General features: G+C 47.1%; 1 protein-coding gene across 8 annotated transcripts; it reads left to right on the top strand.

The window, feature by feature from the left end:
• The first annotated feature begins 1805 nt into the window (after positions 1-1805).
• LOC118540832 (apolipoprotein L3-like) lies at positions 1806-21215 on the top strand. 8 transcript variants are annotated; one of them, XM_036100155.2, is made up of 8 exons: positions 1806-2043; positions 2133-2170; positions 2868-2985; positions 13945-14010; positions 15411-15453; positions 15635-15743; positions 16730-16856; positions 19833-21215. In XM_036100155.2, exons 6-8 carry the CDS (start codon positions 15713-15715, stop codon positions 20788-20790), a joined length of 1116 nt encoding a protein of 371 aa, XP_035956048.2. In that variant the 5' UTR covers positions 1806-2043; positions 2133-2170; positions 2868-2985; positions 13945-14010; positions 15411-15453; positions 15635-15712; the 3' UTR covers positions 20791-21215. The 8 variants fall into 8 exon arrangements, with proteins under 8 accessions (XP_035956048.2, XP_077932688.1, XP_077932683.1 ...); XM_078076562.1 differs by lacking the exon at positions 13945-14010 and adding an exon at positions 8616-8684; XM_078076557.1 differs by lacking the exon at positions 13945-14010.
• The last annotated feature ends 301 nt before the right edge of the window (positions 21216-21516 follow it).

The raw sequence follows: 21516 nt of genomic DNA, 5'->3' as shown, positions 1-21516 counted from the left end.
CCAAGCCCACGTCCCCCTGGGATGGAGAGACTGGGGGGGGGTGCTGGTTCTGTTCCCCCCCCATCTGCTGACTCTCCCAGCTTCCACCTGATGATGCTGAGGCGTCTGCCAGACTCCTCCCTCAGCAATGTGAGGGTGACTTTCCCACTGAGGTGGGGTTGCCTTCCCAGTGGGCTGAAATGGCTTATTGACCAAAGATTTTGCCGAGACCCATGACTCTGGAGCTGTAGTCATCCTGGGTGACTTTTCTTGGGATCATTGGGGGTCAAGTGGAGCCGTATTTTATAGTCACTAGATCTTTAGGGTCCCCAAGTGGGGTGGACTCGGCACTTGTCCCTGCAGTCCAAAGATGCCTAATCCTCACCTGACGTGTCTGCAGCCCCATCCTGGTTGCTCCACCGCGGGGCTGTGTTCCTGGAGCCCGTCGATGTCCGGAGGCCATTCTGCATGGGCATTAGACCATCGGGCCGCAGGTCCTATGGACATTGCATCGCGTTCTGCATCTCACAGTGCTTTCATCGGGTGTCACGCCAAGGGCGTGCTTGGGAAAGGGAGAAGACTCAGGAGGAAGGGAGGTTACAGAAAAAAATGACCAAGAAGTAACCAAAGAAGGAGAGGTGGACAAAATAGTACTTTAACCAAGTGTCAGAGGGCACAATGTCAACGTGGCCTTGAGTTTTGGCTCCTTCCCTGAGTTGCTGGACCAAAGCCACCACCTGTCCCCTCACCTGGCTTTCCCCATCTGCAAATTCAGTCCGAGCTCCCAGCCCACCCACAGGGTGATCATCACAAACCATGGGTGCGATTCTTATGTCATCATTCCATCACTCTGTCCCTCCCTCACAAGCTGGGGGAGGAGCCTCGATGCCCCGGGGACATTTGCCCGGATGGAAGGGTCAGGTTGGCTTCCGTGTGCGCAGGGGCAAAGCCCACAGCCGTCCAGCTGCTGCACATCTCACAAGCCGTGGGACCCTTTCCCCACAGCGTCTCTATCTGTGCAGGGGGCAGGTATCTCCTCAGGCCGCTGTGGGAACCAGACGGGGCTGCGTGGACAGGGCCCGCTCGGCGCCTGGCGCACACTCAGCTCTGTCCACGGCGGCTGCTCTGCTCGGGGCCCACGCGGGAGGGAGGCCTCGCTGGCTGTTTCCATTTGCTGTTTCCTGACGCTAGCCTTCCTAGAAAAGTCCTCCTTTAAAGAGAAAGCGATCTGTCGTCAAGCAGAAACGAGCGGGGTAGAAAACAGCAGTGTTTCCTGAGCCCTCTCCCGCAAACGTCTACATCCTTGCAAATAGCACTCGGCCACCAAGGGCGGGCCTCCTGGGGCTGTCCTGACATCCGAGACAAGGCTAGAGAGACCTGATTAGATCCAAAGGGGTGGGGGGAAGACATGGACATGGTGTCCCCAGCAGGGGATTTCAGCCCCTCACCCAGGTGCCGTGGGAGCAGAGTAGGGCACAGGGACTCTGCCAGGGAGGGTGCTGGGGGGCTTCTGAGAGGAGGTGATGCTCGATTTGGGCTTTGAAGTATGAGCATGATTTTTCCTGGTGGTAGGAGCACGTGCTCCTGGCAGAAGGATCTGCATCAGCAAATGCCTAGAAGCCACGTGGGTGTGGCATTGAGTGGCTGCAACATGGCAAGTCTGCTGTGAGCACCTGGTGTGTTTGGGGACAGGAAGTTGAATAAGGCAGGCATGCCGGGGAGTGAGGTGGGAGGGACAGAGAGGAGGGGGCTGGGAACAAGCCACCGGGGGGGTCTGTGGCGGGGAGTCATTTGCTGAGGGTCCCACAGTCTATCAGTGGCAGGAAGGGCAGAGCAGAGGACCTAGAAGGTTCTTTGAGGGAGTCAGGACAGCTGAGGGTGGGTAGGACGACTGGACCAGCCCCGCACAGGTGTGTGGTTTCATCACAGGCTGCTTTCAGTTTCCCCTTCAGGTCCCAGACGTATTTGGGCCCCGAGGTGTGGTTACTGCACAGACTCATAGCGGGGTCCTCACAGCTAAGAACCACTGGATGTGCTTCAGCTCAGTCATAGGAAGATCCCTGGGTAAGCTGGGAGGGTAGGGGCCCCTGCCCATCTACTCACCCTCCATACAGCTCTTTAAGGAAAGATCCCGTGTTGTCTCGATTTTGTAGATGAGGGTGAACCTGAAGCTCCAGCCCCAGGTTCCAAGGTAAGCAGGGGTACAGCCCGGATTTGAACCCGGGTTTGTCTGGCGGCTTCCCCCCTCTCCCTGTGCCCCAAAACAGTGGAGAAGGATGGAGGCCCTGCCCAGCCCGGGTTCCAGACTGCCTGCGACCTGAGCAGGCTACCCCAGAAGGAAGGCTGATGTTGGTGTGCTCATCCCTTTGGGGAATTGGGAGGATGCAGAGCAGGGGGAGGAGGGCAGGTGAGTCAGAGCCTCTGGGTACCCCAGGGTGAGGCTGCCAGGCTGACCAGCAAAGGGTTTCTGTTGAGATGCAAAGGCTCACGTTGCCTTTTGAGATACAAGGACTCAGGGTTGTGTTGCCCACAGTGTCTCTGAGTGTCTGCTCAGTGCCAGGCCCTGCAGGGAAACTGAGGGCCTGATAGGGAGTGACTGGCCCAGGGTGCCATGACCGTGACCGTGACCAGGAGACAGAGCAGGGAGATAGAGCAGGGAGATGTCTGGGCTTTGCTCCCTGTCCCCCACCCGGGCCCTGTGTTCCACCCGCTGTAGGGCAGGAAGTGAAGAGGCAGGCCTGTGTGCCTACAGCAGGAAGAGAATGGCCAGAAGTGAGGAGGGCCACGCGGTAGCGTGCTCCAGGCTTTGAATCTGAAAACACAAAACTGTAGAGTGCTGGGGTGGATGATAAGGAGGGGAGCTTAAAGCTGTGTGTTTCCACCAGCAGAAGTAAACCTAGAAGGCTTTGGATTGTTAAAGTCACATTTCTCCCCAAACACTTGCGTCACAAAGCCCGGTCTACCCTTCGGCCCTGCCTGCGCCCACCGTGGACTCCGTGACTCTGGGTGAGTCCCTACGCTGGGGATTCTTTGGTCACATATCTTAAGAACTTGCTTTCAGTCTTTTTACGTTGATTCATAGGATTTGTCGTGTTCTGTGTGACTCAGCTTTTGTCTGCTCTAAGTTTGGAGGGTGCTGCTCCTGGCCTCTGGCTCTAGTCTGACTCTCTTCATGGTGTCCTTTGCAATTTTTATTTTTATGTACTTATTTTTTTAAGAGTTTATTTATTTATTTGAGAGAGATAGAAAGAGAGGAGGAGCAGGGGGAGAGGGAGAAGCAGACTCCCTGCTGAGCAAGGACCCGATGCCGGACTCGTCCCAGGACCCCAAATCATGACCTGAGCCGAAGGCCGCCGCTGTACAAGTGAGCCACCCAGGCGCCCTCCGCTACAATTTTTAATGTTTAAGAGGTCAGATAACTGAACTTTCCTTTTATGGCCTCTGGGATTTGCATCTTGCTTAAAAGGTTTCTCCAACTCAAAATTATTATTTTTTAAATATTTTTTCCAGGATATTTGTGGCTTTTTCTTTCTAGCTTACATTTAGGTCCTGTTGGGAGTTATTGATTAATTGATTGATTTTGTACAAGCCTTTTGGTTTTTCCTTCTCCTCCTCCTCCTCCCCCCCTTCCTCCTCCTATTCTTCTTTTTCTGCTTCTGCTTCTCCTCTGTTTCCCCTTCTCTTTCTCCTCCTCCTCCTTCTTCTTCTTCCTCCTCTTCTTCTCCTTCTCAAGACATCTTTAACCGGTGCTGGCTACAATCCACAGAAACCCGGCTTTTCTTAAGACTTCAAAGAAGCCTGCAGTGCACTAAGGAAATGACCCCCACCCTTCTCCCCCAAACTTCCTGGCAGCAGTTAGCAAACAAAAGTGAGGTGAGGGTGGAGGGAGCTGGGCCTGACATCCACACCTGGCCTGGCCACCCTGGGGGAGGGGAGGCTTTGGAAAGTCCTGCTAAGGCTCAGGTACCAGGACCATGTTTTCCTGCAATTTCCTCTTCCTCTTTCTCCTCATATAAAAAATACTATGGCTGGAGTACGGAGACATGAGGAAATACATGGAAACTCCCACAAATCTGATAGAACTGTCCAAAGCACATTAAATCAGGAGGGTAATTCGTGTGAAATCTGAGGCATAGTCTTATTTGTTCTCGGCCAGCATGAGCTTTTCATCAAGACAGATAAGAAAACAAGTGGGATTGCTCATCGGTGAGTGAAGCTGGGGAGTGCTGTGCTGCCAGCCCTCGGATCTGAGCCCGGCTGTGGGCTGGAGAGCAGGGGCAGCGGGTACCCCGGGAGGCCCTGGAGCAGGAGGTGCGGGAGGGAATAGACAGACCCCCGCCAGGGCTCAGAGTCCAACAGAGGAGAACACACAGAGGACCGCAGTCAGGACAGTGCACATTCAAGGGGAGCGCAGAGAGTCAGTGGGGGCAGGCTGCAGGGAGGCAGCGGTTGAGCTGGGCCTCTAAGCACAGGTAAACTTTTACAAGGTGAGGAAGGTGGGGAAAGGCATTCCAGGGGGACGGAGCAGCCAAGCAAAGGGCTGGAGGCTGAGGTGTGATCACAAGCAAGGAGGGGCGCTGGGCTGGCTTAGTAGGTAGAGCCTTTGACTCTGGATCTCAGGGCCCTATGTGAGTTCAAGGTCCACGTTGGGCATGGAGCCTATAAAATAAACATTAAAAAAGAAAAAATAAAAGAAGCAGGGAAGTGAGGGGTCTTTGAGGATGACTGGACCAAGGCAACATGGAGGCTGGGCGGGAGCAGTGAGGAAGATAGGAGCGGGAGCATTAGGGAGCCCGGGGTGGACGCCATGCTGAGTGTGAACCTGATCCTGTCTTAGGCTCCCCTTCCCCTGCCCAAGGAGGATGTCTGCAGCTGCTTGCAGGGAGATGCTTTGGTGAGAATCTGTGTTCTGCTGCCTCTGGAGAGCTTAGACAGAGCCGGTGGGGATGGGAGGGCTCCGTGTCCTGTGTGGGCCATGCAGGTGGGCAGGGGAGGGGTTCCCTCCTTCTCCTCCTGCCAGCCTTGCTGGGAACTGACCAATCTGCAGGCTAGCCAGGGACACCCCGGGTACTAATCAAGCAGGAGGGAGCATTGTCCAGCATCAAACCCAGCTGAGGCCCAAGATGAGGGTCAGGGCTGGAAAAGAATAGCAGAGGACAGGAAGGATGGGACCGAGAGTGCAGACACATTTGCAAAGGTTTGGTGTCATCCAGGGTCCGGCTCTTTCTGCCCGCTCACTCGTCCTGCTCTCTGCGTTTGCTCTTGGTCCTTGTGCTTCTTGGTGTCATTTGGCTCCTCGCTCGCCCCCCGGGTCATGTGACATTCCAAGCAGAAGAAAGAGAAAGGGGCCAGCCAACTCTCCTCTCCCCACTGTGCCTTACAGCAGGAAGGCCCCCGGGACCCCTAAACTGACTTCCCTTGTGTCTTGTTGGCCAAGACTGGGTTGTACAGTCACCCCTCACTGCAAAGGCTCCCAGAAAACATATTCCTGAATCCAGGTCCTAAGATGAGAGGCCGCAGGGGGAGGGTGCTGCAAGTGGCCTTGGAGGAGGTTGAAGTTGCATGGGAACTGGTGGGCAGGAATGTAGCAAAGGTCATGAGAACCATTGTGTTGTCAAGACCAAGGCTAAGAGTAAAGATCAGCAGATGGACATGGATGGCTAAAATGAACAAGTCAGGAAAGGACAGATGTTGGTGAAGATACAGAGAAAGGGGGACCCTCTTACACTGCTGGTGGGAATGCAAGCTGGTGCAACCACTCTGGAAAACAGGATGGAGGTTCCTCAAAAGGTTGAAAATAGAGCTAACCTACGACCCAGCAACTGCACTACTAGGGATTTACCCCAAAGATACAGATGAAGTGATCCGAAGGGGCATCTGCACCCCCATGTTTATAGTAGCAATTATCATACGATCTCACTCATATGTGGAATTTAAGAAACAAAACAGAGGATTATAGGGGAAGAGAGGGAAAAATAAAACAAGACAAAATCAGAGAGGGAGACAAACCATAAGAAACTCTCTTAATCATAGGAAACAAACTGAGGGTTTCTGGGGGGCAGGGGATGGGGTAACTGGGTGATGGACATTAAGGAGGCACGTGACGTAATGAGCACTGGGTATTATATAAGGCTGATGAATCACTGACCTCTACCTCTGAATAATGATACATTATATGTTAATTAATTGAATTTAAGTTAAAAGAAAGAAAAAAGGGGCACCTGGGTGGCTCAGTTGGTTAAGCATCTGCCTTCGGCTCAGGTCATGATCTCAGGGTCCTGGGATCAAGCCCCGTGTCAGGCTCTCTGCTCAGCGGGGAGTCTGCTTCTCCCTCTGCCTCTGCCCTCCCCCGGCTTGTGCTCTCTCTCTCTCTCTGTCAAATAAATAAATAAAATCTTGAAAAGAAAAGAAAAGAAAAAGAAATAACAGCCATTCTCTTTTGGCCAAGAGACGGAGCGTTTGGTGTTTTGTGGGTGGCGCAGAGACCTTGCTTTTGTGGTTAGAGGAAACTATGAAGTGGCCTTGCCCTGCTCCCTTTGTCATGGTCTCAGAGTAACCTTGTCTGAGGGTGGTATTCAGTGAGATTATTTATGTCCAACAGAGAAGAGCACCGGCTGGTGTGAGTGCCAGGCTGGCCTGCCAATGTCCGGGCCTCTTCTTTTTTCTTTCTCTCCCTTATAAACAGTCATATAAAGAAACAGAAGGAAAAATGCCCATATGTATTAAGACTCCCCTTCTTGGGGCGCCTGGGCAGCTCTGCCTTTGGCTCAGGTCATGCTCCAGGGGTCCTGGGATCGAGCCCCACATTGGGCTCCCTGCTCAGTGGGGAGCCTGTTTCTCCCTCTCCTTCCCCTCGTTCATGCTCTCTCTCTCTCTTTTTAACTCTCTCAAATAAATAAATAAAATCTTTATTAAAAAAGACTCCCCTTCTTATTAGGATTAATTAACAAACAATCCCCATTACACTAACTCTTTTTTGCATTACAACTTTTTATCTTTTGTATATACTTTGTCTCAGCTCTTCTCCTTTGAACATTATTAGGAACTCACGGCCTTTCACAGACTCAGCCTGACCCAATTAAACATGATCTTAATAATCCTTATCAATTATCATTATTATTCTATGTAATTTGGTAGGATTACCAGTGGGTGCCCTATTGAGCCCTGCTCTGAACATGCCTGAAGCATCCTTTCCTTCTGGAAGAGGAGATATTGAAGGCCCGTGGAATTCAGTCTCCCTCCAAGGAGTCTTGCTACCTTTGAGTGGAGAAAAACCCATGGGTGCCTATGTGAGTGGGCAAGGCATTGCTAGAACATATATCTGTGGAAGGGTGGAGTTCATTCTGATTAGTCTAGTTTAACCTATGTTATCATCCCACTTTTCTTTTTTTTTTTTAAATTACACCTTTTTTACTTGTTAAAATCATCCCACTTTTCTTAGACAACTTACTTTCATCAACCACCAAGATTTCTCCCACGATGACAATTGTCACATCAGGAGTCAGGCTTATTTCTTATGGGCACTTGATCCAACTGCTCCCATCATCTTTCAAATGGTAGTGCCAGAAACCAACCCATTATTGCAGTTAGCTGTTACTCACTGCTATAACACGACTACCGCTTTCTTAAAATTAAAAAAGAAATCAAAGTAATAAGTGCATATGGTTAAACCAAATCAATTAGTACCGAGGGCTCTGCACACCCCCTTTCCCAATTAAAAGCGATCACTTTTAATTTGTTGCTTTTTCTTTAGGTGGTTAATCAGTATCTTTAAATGATATTCTTACACTGGGAGACAGAATAGTCAGTGAAAGTGTAGGCTCTGGAGACAGGGAGTTGGATTTGAATTCTGGCTCTGGCACTAGCTGGGTGCTTTGGATAAATTACTTAACCTTTCTGAGCTTCAGTTCCTTTTCTTGCAGAGTCATGGTGAGAACTAATTCATGAGTTAATGCATACAAAGTGCTTAGAACGGTGCCTGGTGCAAAGCAGGTAGTCATCAACCACAATAGCTAATTTCTTTCTCTTGATTTTTATTATTATTATTATTATTATTATTATTTAAAGGTTTTCTTTTTAAGTAATCTGTACACCCAACATGGGGTTTGAACTCACAACCCCAAAATCAAGAGACATGCTCTACTGATTGAGCCAGCCAAGCAGGCCAGTGATAGAAGCGTTTTTTTATTAGGTATATTTACTGACCTTTCTGGCAATAAAAATATTTAAATTTGAATTCAAAACCTTTTTACACACACACACACAAATTCTAACCTGAATTAAAAATGTACAATAAATTTAAGGCTAACGTTAATGCCTATTACAAAATAGCTAGTGAAAGATGAAGGACAAGATTCTTAATAAAATTATTGTGTTTTTACCAAAGTATACTCTGAAATTCTGAACCAAAATTAAGTAGCTTAATATACTGTTTATTTTTTTTTTTTTCATTTTTGGCTCAGCATATCTATTGAATGCCTCTGCATTAGGGTAGGACCCAGAAACTGCATACATTGTTTTGCATACATTGTTTGTATGCAAAACAATGTATCTTTTTCTTTAGCTTTTGTATTTAGTAATAATCATAGACCCTTCTATGAACTTTAGAGATATTCTATACATGTTTCTTTACACAGAAGAGGAAAAGCAGTATGTTTTCTTTGCCGACCCCTGCTCCCACCTTTGATGCCTGTCCTCTGGCTTTGGTAATGTTATTTATTTATTTATTTATTTATTTATTTATTTATTTATTTATTTTATGTTAGTCACCATACAGTACTTCATTAGCATTTGATGTAGTGTTCCAGGATTCATTGTTTGCGTATAACACCCATTGCTCCATTCAGTACATGCCCTCCTTAATACCCATCACCGGGCTAACCCATCCCCCCACCCCCTTCCCCTCTGAAACCCTCAGTTTGTTTCCTGGAGTCCATAGTCTCTCATGGTTCGTCTCCCCCTCTGATTCCCCCCCTTCATTTTTCCCTTCCTTCTCCTAATGTCCTCCATGCTATTCCTTATGTTCCACATACAAGTGAAACCATAGGATAATTGTCTTTCTCTGCTTGACTTATTTCACGTAGCATAATCCGCTCCAGTTCCATCCATGTCCATGCAAATGGTGGGTATTCATCCTTTCTGATGGTTGAATATTATTCCATTATATATATGGACCACATCTTCTTTATCCATTTGTCTGTTAAAGGGCATCTCGGCTCCTTCCACAGTTTGGCTATTGTGAAGAAGTCAAACTCTCTCTCTTTGCAGATGACATGATACTCTATGTGGAAAACCCAAAAGACTCCACCTCCAAATTAGTAGAACTCATAAAGCAATTCAGTAATGTGGCAGGATACAAAATCAATGCACAGAAATCAGTTGCTTTCTTATACACTAACAATGTAACTGTGGGAAGAGAAATTAGGGAATCGATTCCATTTCCAATAACATCAAAAACCATAAGATACCTTGGGATAAACCTAACCAAAAAGTTAAAGGATCTGTGCCCTAGAAACTACAGCACACTTATGAAAGAAATTGAAGAAGACACAAAAAGATGGAAAAACATTCCATGCTCATGGACCGGAAGAATAAACATTGCTAAACTGTCTATGCTGCCCAGAGCAATCTATACTTTCAGTGCCACCCTAATCAAAATACTAATGGCATTTTTCACAGAGCTGGAACAAACAATCCTACAATTTGTATGGAACCAGAGAAGACCCCAAATCACCAAGGAAATGTTGAAAAAGTAAAACAAAGCTGGGGGCATCATGTTGCCTGATTTCAAGCTTATGTTACAAAGCTGTGATCACCGAGACAGCATGGTACTGGCACAAAAACAGACACATAGATCAATGGAACAGAATAGAGAGCCCAGATATGGACCCTCAACTCTATGGACAAGTAATCTTCGGCAAAGCAGGAAAAAGTATCCAATGGAAAAAAGACAGTCTTTTCAATGAATGGTACTGGGAAAATTGAACAGCTATATACAGAAGAATGAAACTCGACCATTCTCTTACACCATACACAAAGATAAACTCTAAATGGATGAAAGACCTCAATGTGAGACAGGAACCCATCAAAATCCTAGAGGAGAACATAGGCAGTAATCTCTTTGACATCGGCCACAGCAACTTCTTTCAAGACACGTCTCCAAAGGCAAGGGAAACAGAAGCAAAAATGAACTTTTGGGACTTCGTCAAGATAAAAAGCTCCTGTACAGCAAAGGAACAGTCAACAAAACAAAGAGGCAACCCACGGAATGCGAGAAGATATTTGCAAATGACACTACAGATAAAGGGCTGGTATCCAAGATCTATAAAGAACTTCTCAAACTCAACACCCAAAAAACAAATAACCAAGTCAAATGAACAGACACTTCTCCAAAGAAGACATATGAATGGCTAAGAGACACATGAAAAAATGTTCATCATCATTAGCCATCAGGGAAATTCAAATCACAACCACATTGAGATACCACCTCACACCAGTTAGAATGGCAAAAGTTGACAAGGCAAGAAACAACAAATGTTGGAGAGGTTGTGGAGAAAGGGGAACCCTCTTACACTGTTGGTGGGAATGCAAGCTGGTACAGCCACTTTGGAAAACAGTGTAGAGGTGCCTCAAAAAATTAAAAATAGAGCTACCCTATGACCCAGCAATTGCACTACTGGGTATTTACCCCAAAGACACAGATGTAGTGAAAAGAAGGGCCATATGTACCCCAATGTTCATAGCAGCAATGTCTGCAATAGCCAAACTGTGGAAAGAGCCAAGATGCCCTTCAACAGATGAATGGATAAAGAAGATGTGGTCCATATATACAATGGAATATTACTCAGCCATCAGAAAGGATGAATACCCAACTTTTACATCAACATGGTTGGGACTGGAGGAGATTATGTTGAGTGAAATAAGTCAAGCAGAGAAAGTCAATTATATGGTTTCACTTATTTGTGGAACATAAGGAATAGCATGGAGGACATTAGGAGAAGGAAGGGAAAAATGAAGGGGGGGAAATCGGAGGGAGAGATGAACCATGAAGGACTATGGACTCTGAGAAACAAACTGAGGGTGTTAGAGGGGAGGGGGGTGGGCGGATGGGTTAGCTTGGTGATGGATATTAAGGAGGGCACGTACTGCATGGAACACTGGGTGTTATATGAAAACAATGAAGCGTGGATCACTACATCAAAAACTAATGATGTAATGTATGGTGACTAACATAACATAATAAAATAAAATTAAAAAAAAATGACTTCGCCAACTCAACACCCAAAAAACAAATAATCAAGTTAAAAAATGGGTAGAAGACATGAACACACATTTCTCCAAATAAGACATACGAATGGCTAACAGACACATGAAAAAATGTTCATCATCATTAGCCATCAGGGAAATTCAAATCAAAACCACATTGAGATACCACCTTACACCAGTTAGAATGGCAAAAATTAACAAGGCAGGAAACAACAAATGTTGGAGAGGATGTGGAGAAAGGGGAACCCTCTTACACTGTTGGTGGGAATGCAAGTTGGTACAGCCACTTTGGAAAACAGTGTGGAGGTTCCTCAGAAAGGTGAAAAGAGAGCTACCTTATGACCCAGCAATTGCACTACTGGGTATTTACCCTAAAGATACAGATGTAGTAAAAAGAAGGGGCACATGCACCCCAATGTTCTTTCTCTTGATTTTTAAATTTTGATATGAGTTATTTATTTCTTACCAGGACAGATAATGATTTCACTTATTTTTATACTATTTCTTACACCCCTCCGCACATTCTCCTAATATCATCCTATCACTGATTTTATGTCCTCGATTAGAAACCTTTCTAGTCGTAAGCAATTTACTTACACCTTTGTTTCTTTTTTCTTTTTTTCTTCCATCTTCACTTCCTAACTTCTCCATTGCAGCCAGTATTTTTGGACTCCCCACTTTGTAAAATAAGGATATTAATTCTCCTCCTCTCTTCAATGCTTCACCTCCCAACTTCTACCATGTACTTTAATTTACATATTTACATACAAGTGCATTTAGTTCTCATATTTAAATGGTGTCTTTTGTTCTAGAAGTTAAAAATCAAACAAGATGTTTACATATGTGTGATGTTTTCAGTATTGTTTCCTGTAGAGCTAACTTGTGAAACACAGTTGCACATGCATTCTTGTACAGCTTTAGTTTTTCCTGATTTTCTAATTGCCTATGGTTTTACCCCCTGCAAGGTTGCCTTCAACGTTTCCTCAATTTCTTTTGAACTGTGCATTATATAAGTATTATATCAAGTCCCCTTTGCCCATAGAAGTCTTCACTTCTTATTCCATCCTGGGCTGGTTGCTCTCTTGGCCTTCCGTATGCCCAGCTGTATTCCTTGGATTCCTTTCTGTCTATGTTAATTTTCCTGTTTCCTGGACCTCATATCTTTCTGTCTCCTGGTTTCTTGGTTATTATCCTCCACCTCACCCCATAAATACAGAAACTTTTTTTTTCCTGCAGCTCTTTCTCAAGGAATTTTCTAAGAAATGATAGAAAATGGTAACTTGTCATTCCCCATTTAGTTCCATTTCTTCTGTCACCTTTTTGTTTTATTTTCTGGAAGTTTTTCCTTGACTTTTCCAACCTTTCCTTAGACTTCTTAGTCAATCACTTTTTAAGTCCCAAGATCTCTTTTTTGTCCCATTATTTTTTTTCCCTTTTCAGTGCATCCTGTTCTCATTTTATGAGGACAACACCTTTCTAATCTCCCTGAGGACACTGGTTGAAGGTTTAAAACATTATTCTCTATAATCAAAATTACATGGTTCTTCTGATATCATTGTTTTGAAGGTTTATTAAGTCCAGTTGATTTTTGTTATTGTGGCTTTATTATAATGTAAGCTCTATGCCCACCATGGGTCTTGAACTCATGACCTTGAGATCAAGAGTTGCAGGCTTTATGGACTGAGCCAGCCAGACACCACTTCTGGTGTCATTTTTTATTTATCATAGCCACCCTTTCCATCTTGTTATCTTTCTTATATATCTGATCCTAGATTGCCCATTAGTATTTAGGAGAGAGGTAATTTGACTGACAGGTTTCCCTGTAGAGTGATTGGATGAGGACCCCCTAGATGCCAGAGTCCTTCTTCTTTTCCCTTTCTGGTGTAGACTTAGGCTGCTGTGAATATAGGATTGGGTGTGGGGTTGGTAACCTTCTTCCTACTTCCCCTCTACCTTCCTCTCATCTCTGGTCTTCCTCTCCGAAGTTCTGCTTAGCAGATCGTTCTTCTTGCCTATTTGTCCTCTCTCTGTTTTTCTGATGGCACCTCCTTCTAGTCTTCTTTATTCAGCTATCAATTCTCCATCTAATCTGTCTTCAAACGTTTGTCTAAGCCTCTGGACTCCTGTTGGCCCCATTCTCCTTTTTCATTGGCAACAGAATGAGGAGAGTCAGTGTGTGGGTTCTTGAGTCCAGCAGGCAGGTTTGAACCCAGTCTACCCCTTACTAGATTTCTGACTCTGGGTAAATCACGTAGCCTGTACTTTAGTTTCCTTATCTGTAAACAGAGATGCAAATGATACACAACTCCACGATTATTGGAAGAAGACAGGTTATTATTTGTAAAGTCTTAGAGCAATCACCAATGCAGAGTATAGGCCACAAATGTGAGTCACTCTCATCGTTAGTTATTTTCATATCTACAAGTACCTTTACTATAATTTCAGTCAGGTCTCAGGAGGGGTAGTTGAAAATTGCTCTTTTGCCTTCTTCAAATAGTGCCAAAGGCTGGCTCCTTTGGAAAAGCATGGGACTCTTGACCCTGGGGTTGTGAGTTCGAGTCCCAAATTGGGTCTAGAGATTACTTTAAAAAAGAAGTAAACTTAAAATATTAATGCTTAAACTTAATCAATATTTGCTGTCTTTCTTCATCTCCCAAAGCAAGATAACAACAGAACTAAAATAAATTCTCTCTCTATAAGGGTCTGTTTTCTAAAAAAGACTACGAGGTACTGGTAAGAATGGAATGGAGGACACCCTCATCTACTGTGAGTGTGAATGTGAATTGGTATGATTTTTTTCATAACAGTGTGGCTCTAGGCATGAAAAACTTTGTACGTGTTGATACCTTCTGACCCAGTCATCCTGCTTCTAGAAATATCTTAAGGAAACAATCTCAAATGCAGGCAGTGTTTTAAAAAGGAGATTGTTCTTTGCACTATCATTTAGATGAAGAATTAGAAGCAGTCTAAAGTTTAAAGATGGGGGAGGACAGCAGAGAGGACGGGGCAGGATCGGGAAGGCTTGACAATGCATAGTAGGGCTGTAGGGATTGTGCCAGGACCTAGCAGGACCCCAAGTCCTGTGGAACGAAGTATCTTGCAGAAACAAGGAGGACACAGGCTTTGGCACCAGGAAATTGATCCAGACAAAGCCTGGTTCATGATGCAAGACGTCATTGTGGAATGAGAAGAGTCATTTACAAATAAACACATATACAGTTGGCCCTTGAACAACACAGGTTTGAACAACACAGATCTACTTCTATGCAGATTTTTTCATTAACTATATGTACAGTACTGTATATGGACTTTCCATTCCTTGTGATTTTCTTAACATTTTCTTTTTCTCTACCTTACTCTGTTGCAAGAATACAGTACGTGGGGCGCCTGGGTGGCTCAGTCGTTAAGCGTCTGCCTTCGGGTCAGGTCATGATCCCAGGGACCTGGGATCGAGCCCCGCATCTGGCTCCCTGCTCGGCGGAGAGCCTGCTTCTCCCTCTCCCACTCCCCCTGCTTGTGTTCCCTCTCTCGCTGTCAAATAAATAAATAAAATCTTTAAAAAAAAATACAGTACATAATACATATAACATACAAACTATGTGTTGATCAGCAGTTTATGTTCTCAGTAAGGCTTCCAGTCAAGAGTAGGTTATTAGTAGTTAAGTGTTGGGAAAGTCAGAAGTTATGCATGAATTTTTGAGTGCACGGGGATGGGGGTCATCGCCCCTAACCCCTGTGTTGTTCAAAGGTCAACTGTATATAAATAAATGTTTATGTATGTTAAAGGGAGTAGAGCACAGTCATCACAAACATGGGCTTTGGATCAGAGACACTCGGGTTCACGTCCTGGCTCTAGCACTGTTGTGAAAACTTGGACTAAACTAACTTCAGGTGATGGTTTCCTCCACCTTAACGTGGGAGCCACAAGAGCACCGACCTCATGGAGTGTGTGTGGATATTCAGTGAGGGAACACATAGGAGCCCTGCCTGTCATAGATACTTGATCAATATTAGCTCTTATCAATTAGCAAACACACATGTTTCTGACCTCCAAAATTTCCAGAACACTTCTTCCCATGTTTTCTTCTGTGTTTGGTTTTATTGCTTCTATAACTTCTCAGATGGCAGTCTCCCTGGCTGATTATCTTCTTCTTGTGGCCCAACAGGACGACAGGACCCCGACTTGGCTTGGGAGTGAGCTGGAGTGAGGTGAGTAACTTTCCTTAAAGAGCGGCTGGCAGAAGTCAGTAGACGACAAACACATCAGCTAAAGTCTGCTTTGGCATTGGTAGCCATCCCGGAGGGAACCACCAGAGACCTGGCCCCTCGCTGCTTCCTGCTGCCACAGCTGGCTCACATTTGACCCCACGATTTGTTCTCTCTTCCCCAGGGGTGAAGCGACACCTCCTTCTAGCGGGGACGCAGACTCGAGCTGTTGCGAAAACGCTCAGATCCCACTGCTGGCACCATGTCCTCAGAAGCCAGTGAGCTCTGCCCAGGTAGTCAACTTCCACTTCTCTGGATGATTCCTGGAATTGTGGGGATGCCTCCAGCTGAGTTACCCTAAGAGGAATCAGTCCCTTGAAGAGCTTCTTTGAGTCCCTAAGTGGGGGTCAAAGGGAGTCCCCAGCCCAGGGGTCTGTAGGGACACCTCCCTCCTGTCTTCTTCTCAGGATCATGGCCAAGATGCTCACTTCCTCCCTCCCCCTGCCTGTTGCCCATCAAATAACCCAGAAGTGAGGCCAGGAGAGCCCGCTGGGAGGTGGGGGACAGCAGAGGGGAAAGGAGGGAAGAAAGGGGTCCTGAGGTAGGGCAAGGGGAGGAGGTAGACCAGCAACCTTGGAGGCTTCTTCTGCCCTCTTGCCCTGTCCAAGCCTCCAGCATGGCTAAGGATGACTTTGGGGCTTCACAGCAGAGGCCGTTCCCTCCAGTTCTCACTCTGCTGCCAGCCTGACTGCTCTGTGATGGTCAGTGGGCCACTGACCTGGACCCCAGTCTGGTCTTTGCCACCTCCCACCTGTGTGACCTGGAGTGCCTTACCTAACCTTACCTGTAAAATGAGAATATTTCCTTATGTAGTTATGAAGATCAAATATAATGTGTTTATGAGGTTTTGGCCAGGACCTGCTCCACAGTAAGTATTGTTGCTGTCCCTTCTACCTGGAACCTGTTAGTTCCAGGTAGAAACCTCCCCTCCCCCAGCATCCCCTGGCCCCCCACGGCTATGTTAGGGCACTTGTCCTGTGTCCCGACTGTAAGCACCTGCTTATGAGATATGAAAGCGGGGCAGGAACTGATTCTATTGATCTCAATAACCCTGCCTAGGCCGGATCTCAGCTATTCCCCGCCACCCCACCCCCCAATCAATAAATACACATATTTAGCCCTGTAGGTTCCCTCCAGCTAAGCCCTGGTTTCCCTCTCCCTTAGTGGAGCAGGAAAAAGAAAAAAGTAAACAACTTTTCATTTTTTCCTTTCCATCTAGAGAGCAAAATCCTTCTTGAGGATGTCATTGAGTCTTTTCGGAACACATTGATCTTGGAGGAAGTGCACTTCCTGCTGACTGGCCATGAAGCCTGGGAGAGATTTGTGGCTCAGGCCACATTGTCCAGGTAACCCCCCGGGGTTGCCCCGGGATGGTCACCCTGGTGTCTGCGGGACAGTATCTTGGGGTTGGGGTTGAGTATGTTCCTTCTCAACAATCCATGAGGAATATGTCTTCCATTACATTCACCGCAGTGAATGGCCTCGGATTGAGACAAGGTGAAACCTGCAGAGTGACCTTGGTCCTTTACCTAAAGCAGACCTGTCTCTACCTTTGTCTCTTCATCTGTTCAATTTTGTCATGAGGAAATGAAGATAATGCATGTAAAGTGCTTAGCATAGTGACTGACACATAGTAGGGTCTCAATGAATTTTAACTTTTTAGAAGATTGCTGAGAAGAGACAGGGGCTAAGGGTCTTCTTCCTAGAGATGAGGGACAAGCAGGACTTCTTCTGGGACAAGTCAGAAGACCACTGACACCTCAGTCTGTGCCCCTGGGGATTCAGACTAGAGTCTTCCCTAAGGAGTTATATGAACATGCAGGATCCTGCTGACCCATGAGGTGGAGAGGCTAGAGTGGAATTGGACCGAGCTGGGTTGGATCCTGACTCTATCTCTGTCCAGCCCTGGGGCTCTCTGGCTCTGTATGTCTTGGAGTCTCAGATATGTCATTTGTTCAGTGGACACAGTAATCCAATCTGATAAGATTGTGGCGAAGGACTTTGTGTGAATTGTGAGGTCAAAGGTGAGGAACCAAGTGCAGTCATCTTGTCCAAAGGCCCAGGAGGCTTGGACCAGGGCCAGAGCTGGTGATCAGGATGGACAAAGGGGTGTGGGGTCTAGGTTGGAGGACTAGGTAGGCTTGGACAGCAGGGCTGGAACTGAGTGAAGCTCTAGAGCACAAAACTTGAGCAGACCAGGGACCTAGCAGAGGTCCTGTGAGAGGGAGAGGGCACATTTCTTCCCTCCCTTCTTTGATTTCCTCACTGCTGGGCATCAGGGTCCATGGGGGGTGTTTCTTCCATACCTTGCCTTGGAGCTGGGGGGTCGTGACTACCATTTGGAAGCCTCTTCTCTTCTACCTTCTACCTAGAGCAGCCCCAGACCAATAGGAGGCAGTGTGGCTTTGTGACCACTTCCAGCTCCACAGGGGGCAGCTGCCAATTCTGTACTCTTTGGGGGATTCTGAGCCTCAGAAGTCCCCACCGAAGAGGAAAGTACTTCTTGCACCACTTGCCCAAATGCAGGTCTTTTCCGGCTTAGTGATTCATATAGAAGGTTGTCAAAGTCTCTTGCATCTTAAGAGATGTCATAAAGTTGCACATGGCCTTGGTGTACCAGCTAAGGTGTGAGTTAAGCTGGTGACACCTGTGAGGTCGGGGGTGCTGGGTGGTGGCTCGGGAGTCAGTTTCGTGAACTGGAGAGTCTGAGGGGAACGAGGGTAGTGGGTGTCCTGCTTCTCAGTCAGTTGGGGCAGGGCCTGGTCCCCAGCAGAGGACATGAGGCTTGGGAGAGAGAGCAGGTGCCAAGCAAAATGATCATTAAGGTCCCTTCTCGCTCTGAGGTTTTGTTTTCTTAAATTCCAAGTACCCAGAGTTAACCAAACTGCAAACTCTGAGAGCACAATCCCTAAGACTGCCCTTACTTTTGGCACCAACTGCAAATTGGGGGGCGGTCCCCAAACTACCCTGAGATTGGATGATGCCCTGGAAGCACTCATAGAGCTCACTCAGAGCTGTCACTGTCAGTCACCCTGTGATACAGGGAAGGATACAGGTTCCCATCAGCCAAAGAGAGAGACACTTGGGGCAGAGTCTGGGAGGGTTTCCAGTGCAAAGCTTGGTTGTCCTTGGGAGGCCTTACTGTCCTGTGTTCAGTGTGTGACAATGCACGTGGAGCCTTGCCCACCAGGGAAGTTCACACTGTGAAAGTAAACAATTATTGTGACACTTACTAATATGGTAAAGAAGACTTAATTCATGCCCTAGGCGTCGAGAGTGATGTCATCGGGGAGAGAGGTCGGGCTCACCTCGGAATACAGCGAAGACAGCTAGGGATTTATAGCCAAGGAGCAGGATGGGGGCAGGGCATGGGAAATCACTAAGAGGAGACATCAAGGTGGGGGATTCTTGCTAACCTGACCCAACAGTGTTCTTCCTGAAGGCAGGCAAGGACTTCTGCATCAAAGGTGGGATTTGATCAGATGTCAAAGGTGATTAGATATCAAGAGTGCGTGGATTCTCACTAAGCTGACCTAACAGGGTTCTTGCTAAGACTGGGCATGACAGGCTGCCAAGGACAGAGCACAGAAGACCAAGGTCAAGGCCTAGTCAAGAGGAGTGTCAGAGAGCCCGAATAACGTTTGGTCAAGGAGAGAGTCTTTTTCAACCCCGTCCTCAGAGTACAGAGTTTTATTGGGGCTCAATCACCTCCTCCCTGCATGGCTGACTTGTCGTCTTCAACTCCCCTGGAGGTTAGTTTCTAGTTCCTCTGTAGGTCAGAACTGACAGCACATGACCCAAAGCCCCCCTCGTCTTGTCAGGTTGTCCAGTGAGTGGCCAAAGGCCCAGGCAAAGGAAGACAGTCCTATCGTTCTAAGACCCTTGACATCCTAGGTGGGGGCCTAGAGATCACTTCCCAGTGCTAAGGGCAAAGGGCAGACCTCTCTGTGGGTAAGGTTCATCCTTCAGTACACACGAAGATTCCCTGAATTAAGGTTTTTCTGCTCCAACCTCACTTCCCTTTGTTCATCTATGGAGTTCCCCATCTACAAGCACTGCGGTTCTGACTGTGTGAACCTGTCCTTGACTTGGAAGCCATCTTTATCAAATTCCCAGCACTTAAGAGCATCATAAGATGAAATGGACTATTTCCTGATTGTGTGTTATGGAACATTGCTCATGTTGATTACATTCAAGGAAAATTCTTTACGTTTGTAAAATTCTTTTGCATTTGATTTATAGTAAACGTTCTGTGGGATAGATCGAATGAAGCCCACTTTACAGATAAGCTTTTCCTAATCACTTGACCTTCACTGTTACAGGGAAGAGGCAGATGTCCTACGTGAAGGTCTGAAGGAGCTGAAAAGAGCCATGTATACGGAGGCCGAAGACCAGCTGTCTAGGGAGAGGTTTTTGAGTGCGTTTCCCAAGTTGAAAGCGGAGCTTGTGGAGCGCATAAGAAAGCTCCACGAGCTTGCAGATGAGGTTGACAGGGTTCACAAGAACTGCACCATCTCCAACATAGTAACCGGCTCCACTGGCGCTGCGTCTGGCGTCCTGTCCATCCTTGGTCTGGGTCTGGCACCTTTCACAGCAGGGACCAGTCTGGCACTCTCGGCTGTTGGAGCGGGGCTGGGAGCAGCATCTGCTGTGGCCCAAGTGTCCACCAGCATCGTGGAATACTCAAGTGAGTCATCCGCAAAAGCCAAAGCCAGGCGCCTGAAATCAACTGACTCTATTGAAGAGGACATAATTACAAAGGTTCTGAATTATAGCGAACCCCAAATTTTTGCCTTCGGACGTAAATCCCTTAAAGACCTGCGAGACCTTGGAAACAACGTTCGGGCCATCAAGGGAGCCAAAACTAACCCTCAGCTAGTAGTCAATGCCCTTCACCTCATGAGAGGTAAGCCTGTCTCAGCTCGAAGTGGCAGGCAGGTGCAGGAAGCTTTTAAAGGCACTGCTCTGGCAATGACCAAAGGAGCCCGGATCATGAGTGGGGCCTTGTCAGGTCTCTTCCTTGCGATGGATGTGTTCTGTCTTGTGAAAGAGTCAGGGCATTTGCAAGAGGGGGCCAAGACAGAGTCAGCTGAAGAGCTGAGGCAGCAGGCCCGGGAAATGGAGAGAATGTTGAAGAAGTTCACCAAGTTCTATGAAAGTCAGGCCCTCCATGACCCCCGAGCAGGGCAGGGAGCAGGGTTATGTGTGGAAGAAAGACATAGAGGTACCTTATTAGAGAGGAAAAGAGGGGGAAATAAAGTTTTTGGGATGGGGTGTTGAGGAGTTTGGCATTTCTGTAGCTGAGCCTAGTGAGGGAGGGGTTAATGCGATGGCAGAAGTGTGGCAGGGGGGGAACATTTGGCAAGTTGCTGGTGCTCTTTGGGGTCAGGGTGCGCTGAGAGACCAATGAAGCTCCTATGAAATTCTAAAGGTGGTGTTGGAACAGTGGCTGATTTGAAAAAAAAGTTGCGGTGGAGATGGGGCAGAGTAGAAAAGAGAAAGCAGATGCCAGCAACAGGTCAAGGAACCTTGCCATATGTCGAGGAGATCAACCATCATGGGACCAAAAGACACCGCCTCTCTGAGTCTCACTGTCCTCATCACCTGGGGGTGGGGGGTGGGGGACAGTGTATTGCAGATCCGCGTGGCTTTCCCAATCTTGTCTTCTAGAGACTGCTTCAATAAATATGGACTGATGTATCGTGTCTTTGTTGTGTTCATCGAGGTTCTCTCCTGGGCTCTGGAGGCCAGACTTCCCTTGCCCATGGCCTTGTCTTCCAGGATCTCAGGGAGCAAGTCCTCCATTGCTACTTCTGCTTGCTCACTGGGCTCCCGCTCTCCCATCTGGTTATTTTCCTCAGACCTCAGCACCTTGCAGGTCCCACTGGGACTCCCAGGGGAAGCTTGCGCACATCTGTCATCAGACTGAGCACAGGCGTGTTCCTCGGCCGGTGTCCAGAACCTGGGATCGACGGGACAGATGGCTGTGTTTTTCTGGTGGGCAGG

The sequence above is a fragment of the Halichoerus grypus genome, chromosome 6, assembly GCF_964656455.1.
Source record: "Halichoerus grypus chromosome 6, mHalGry1.hap1.1, whole genome shotgun sequence".
NCBI classification, from domain to species: domain Eukaryota; kingdom Metazoa; phylum Chordata; class Mammalia; order Carnivora; family Phocidae; genus Halichoerus; species Halichoerus grypus.
The sequence above is the reverse complement of the archived record's forward strand: the minus strand, read 5'-3'. Positions and strand labels throughout refer to the sequence as shown.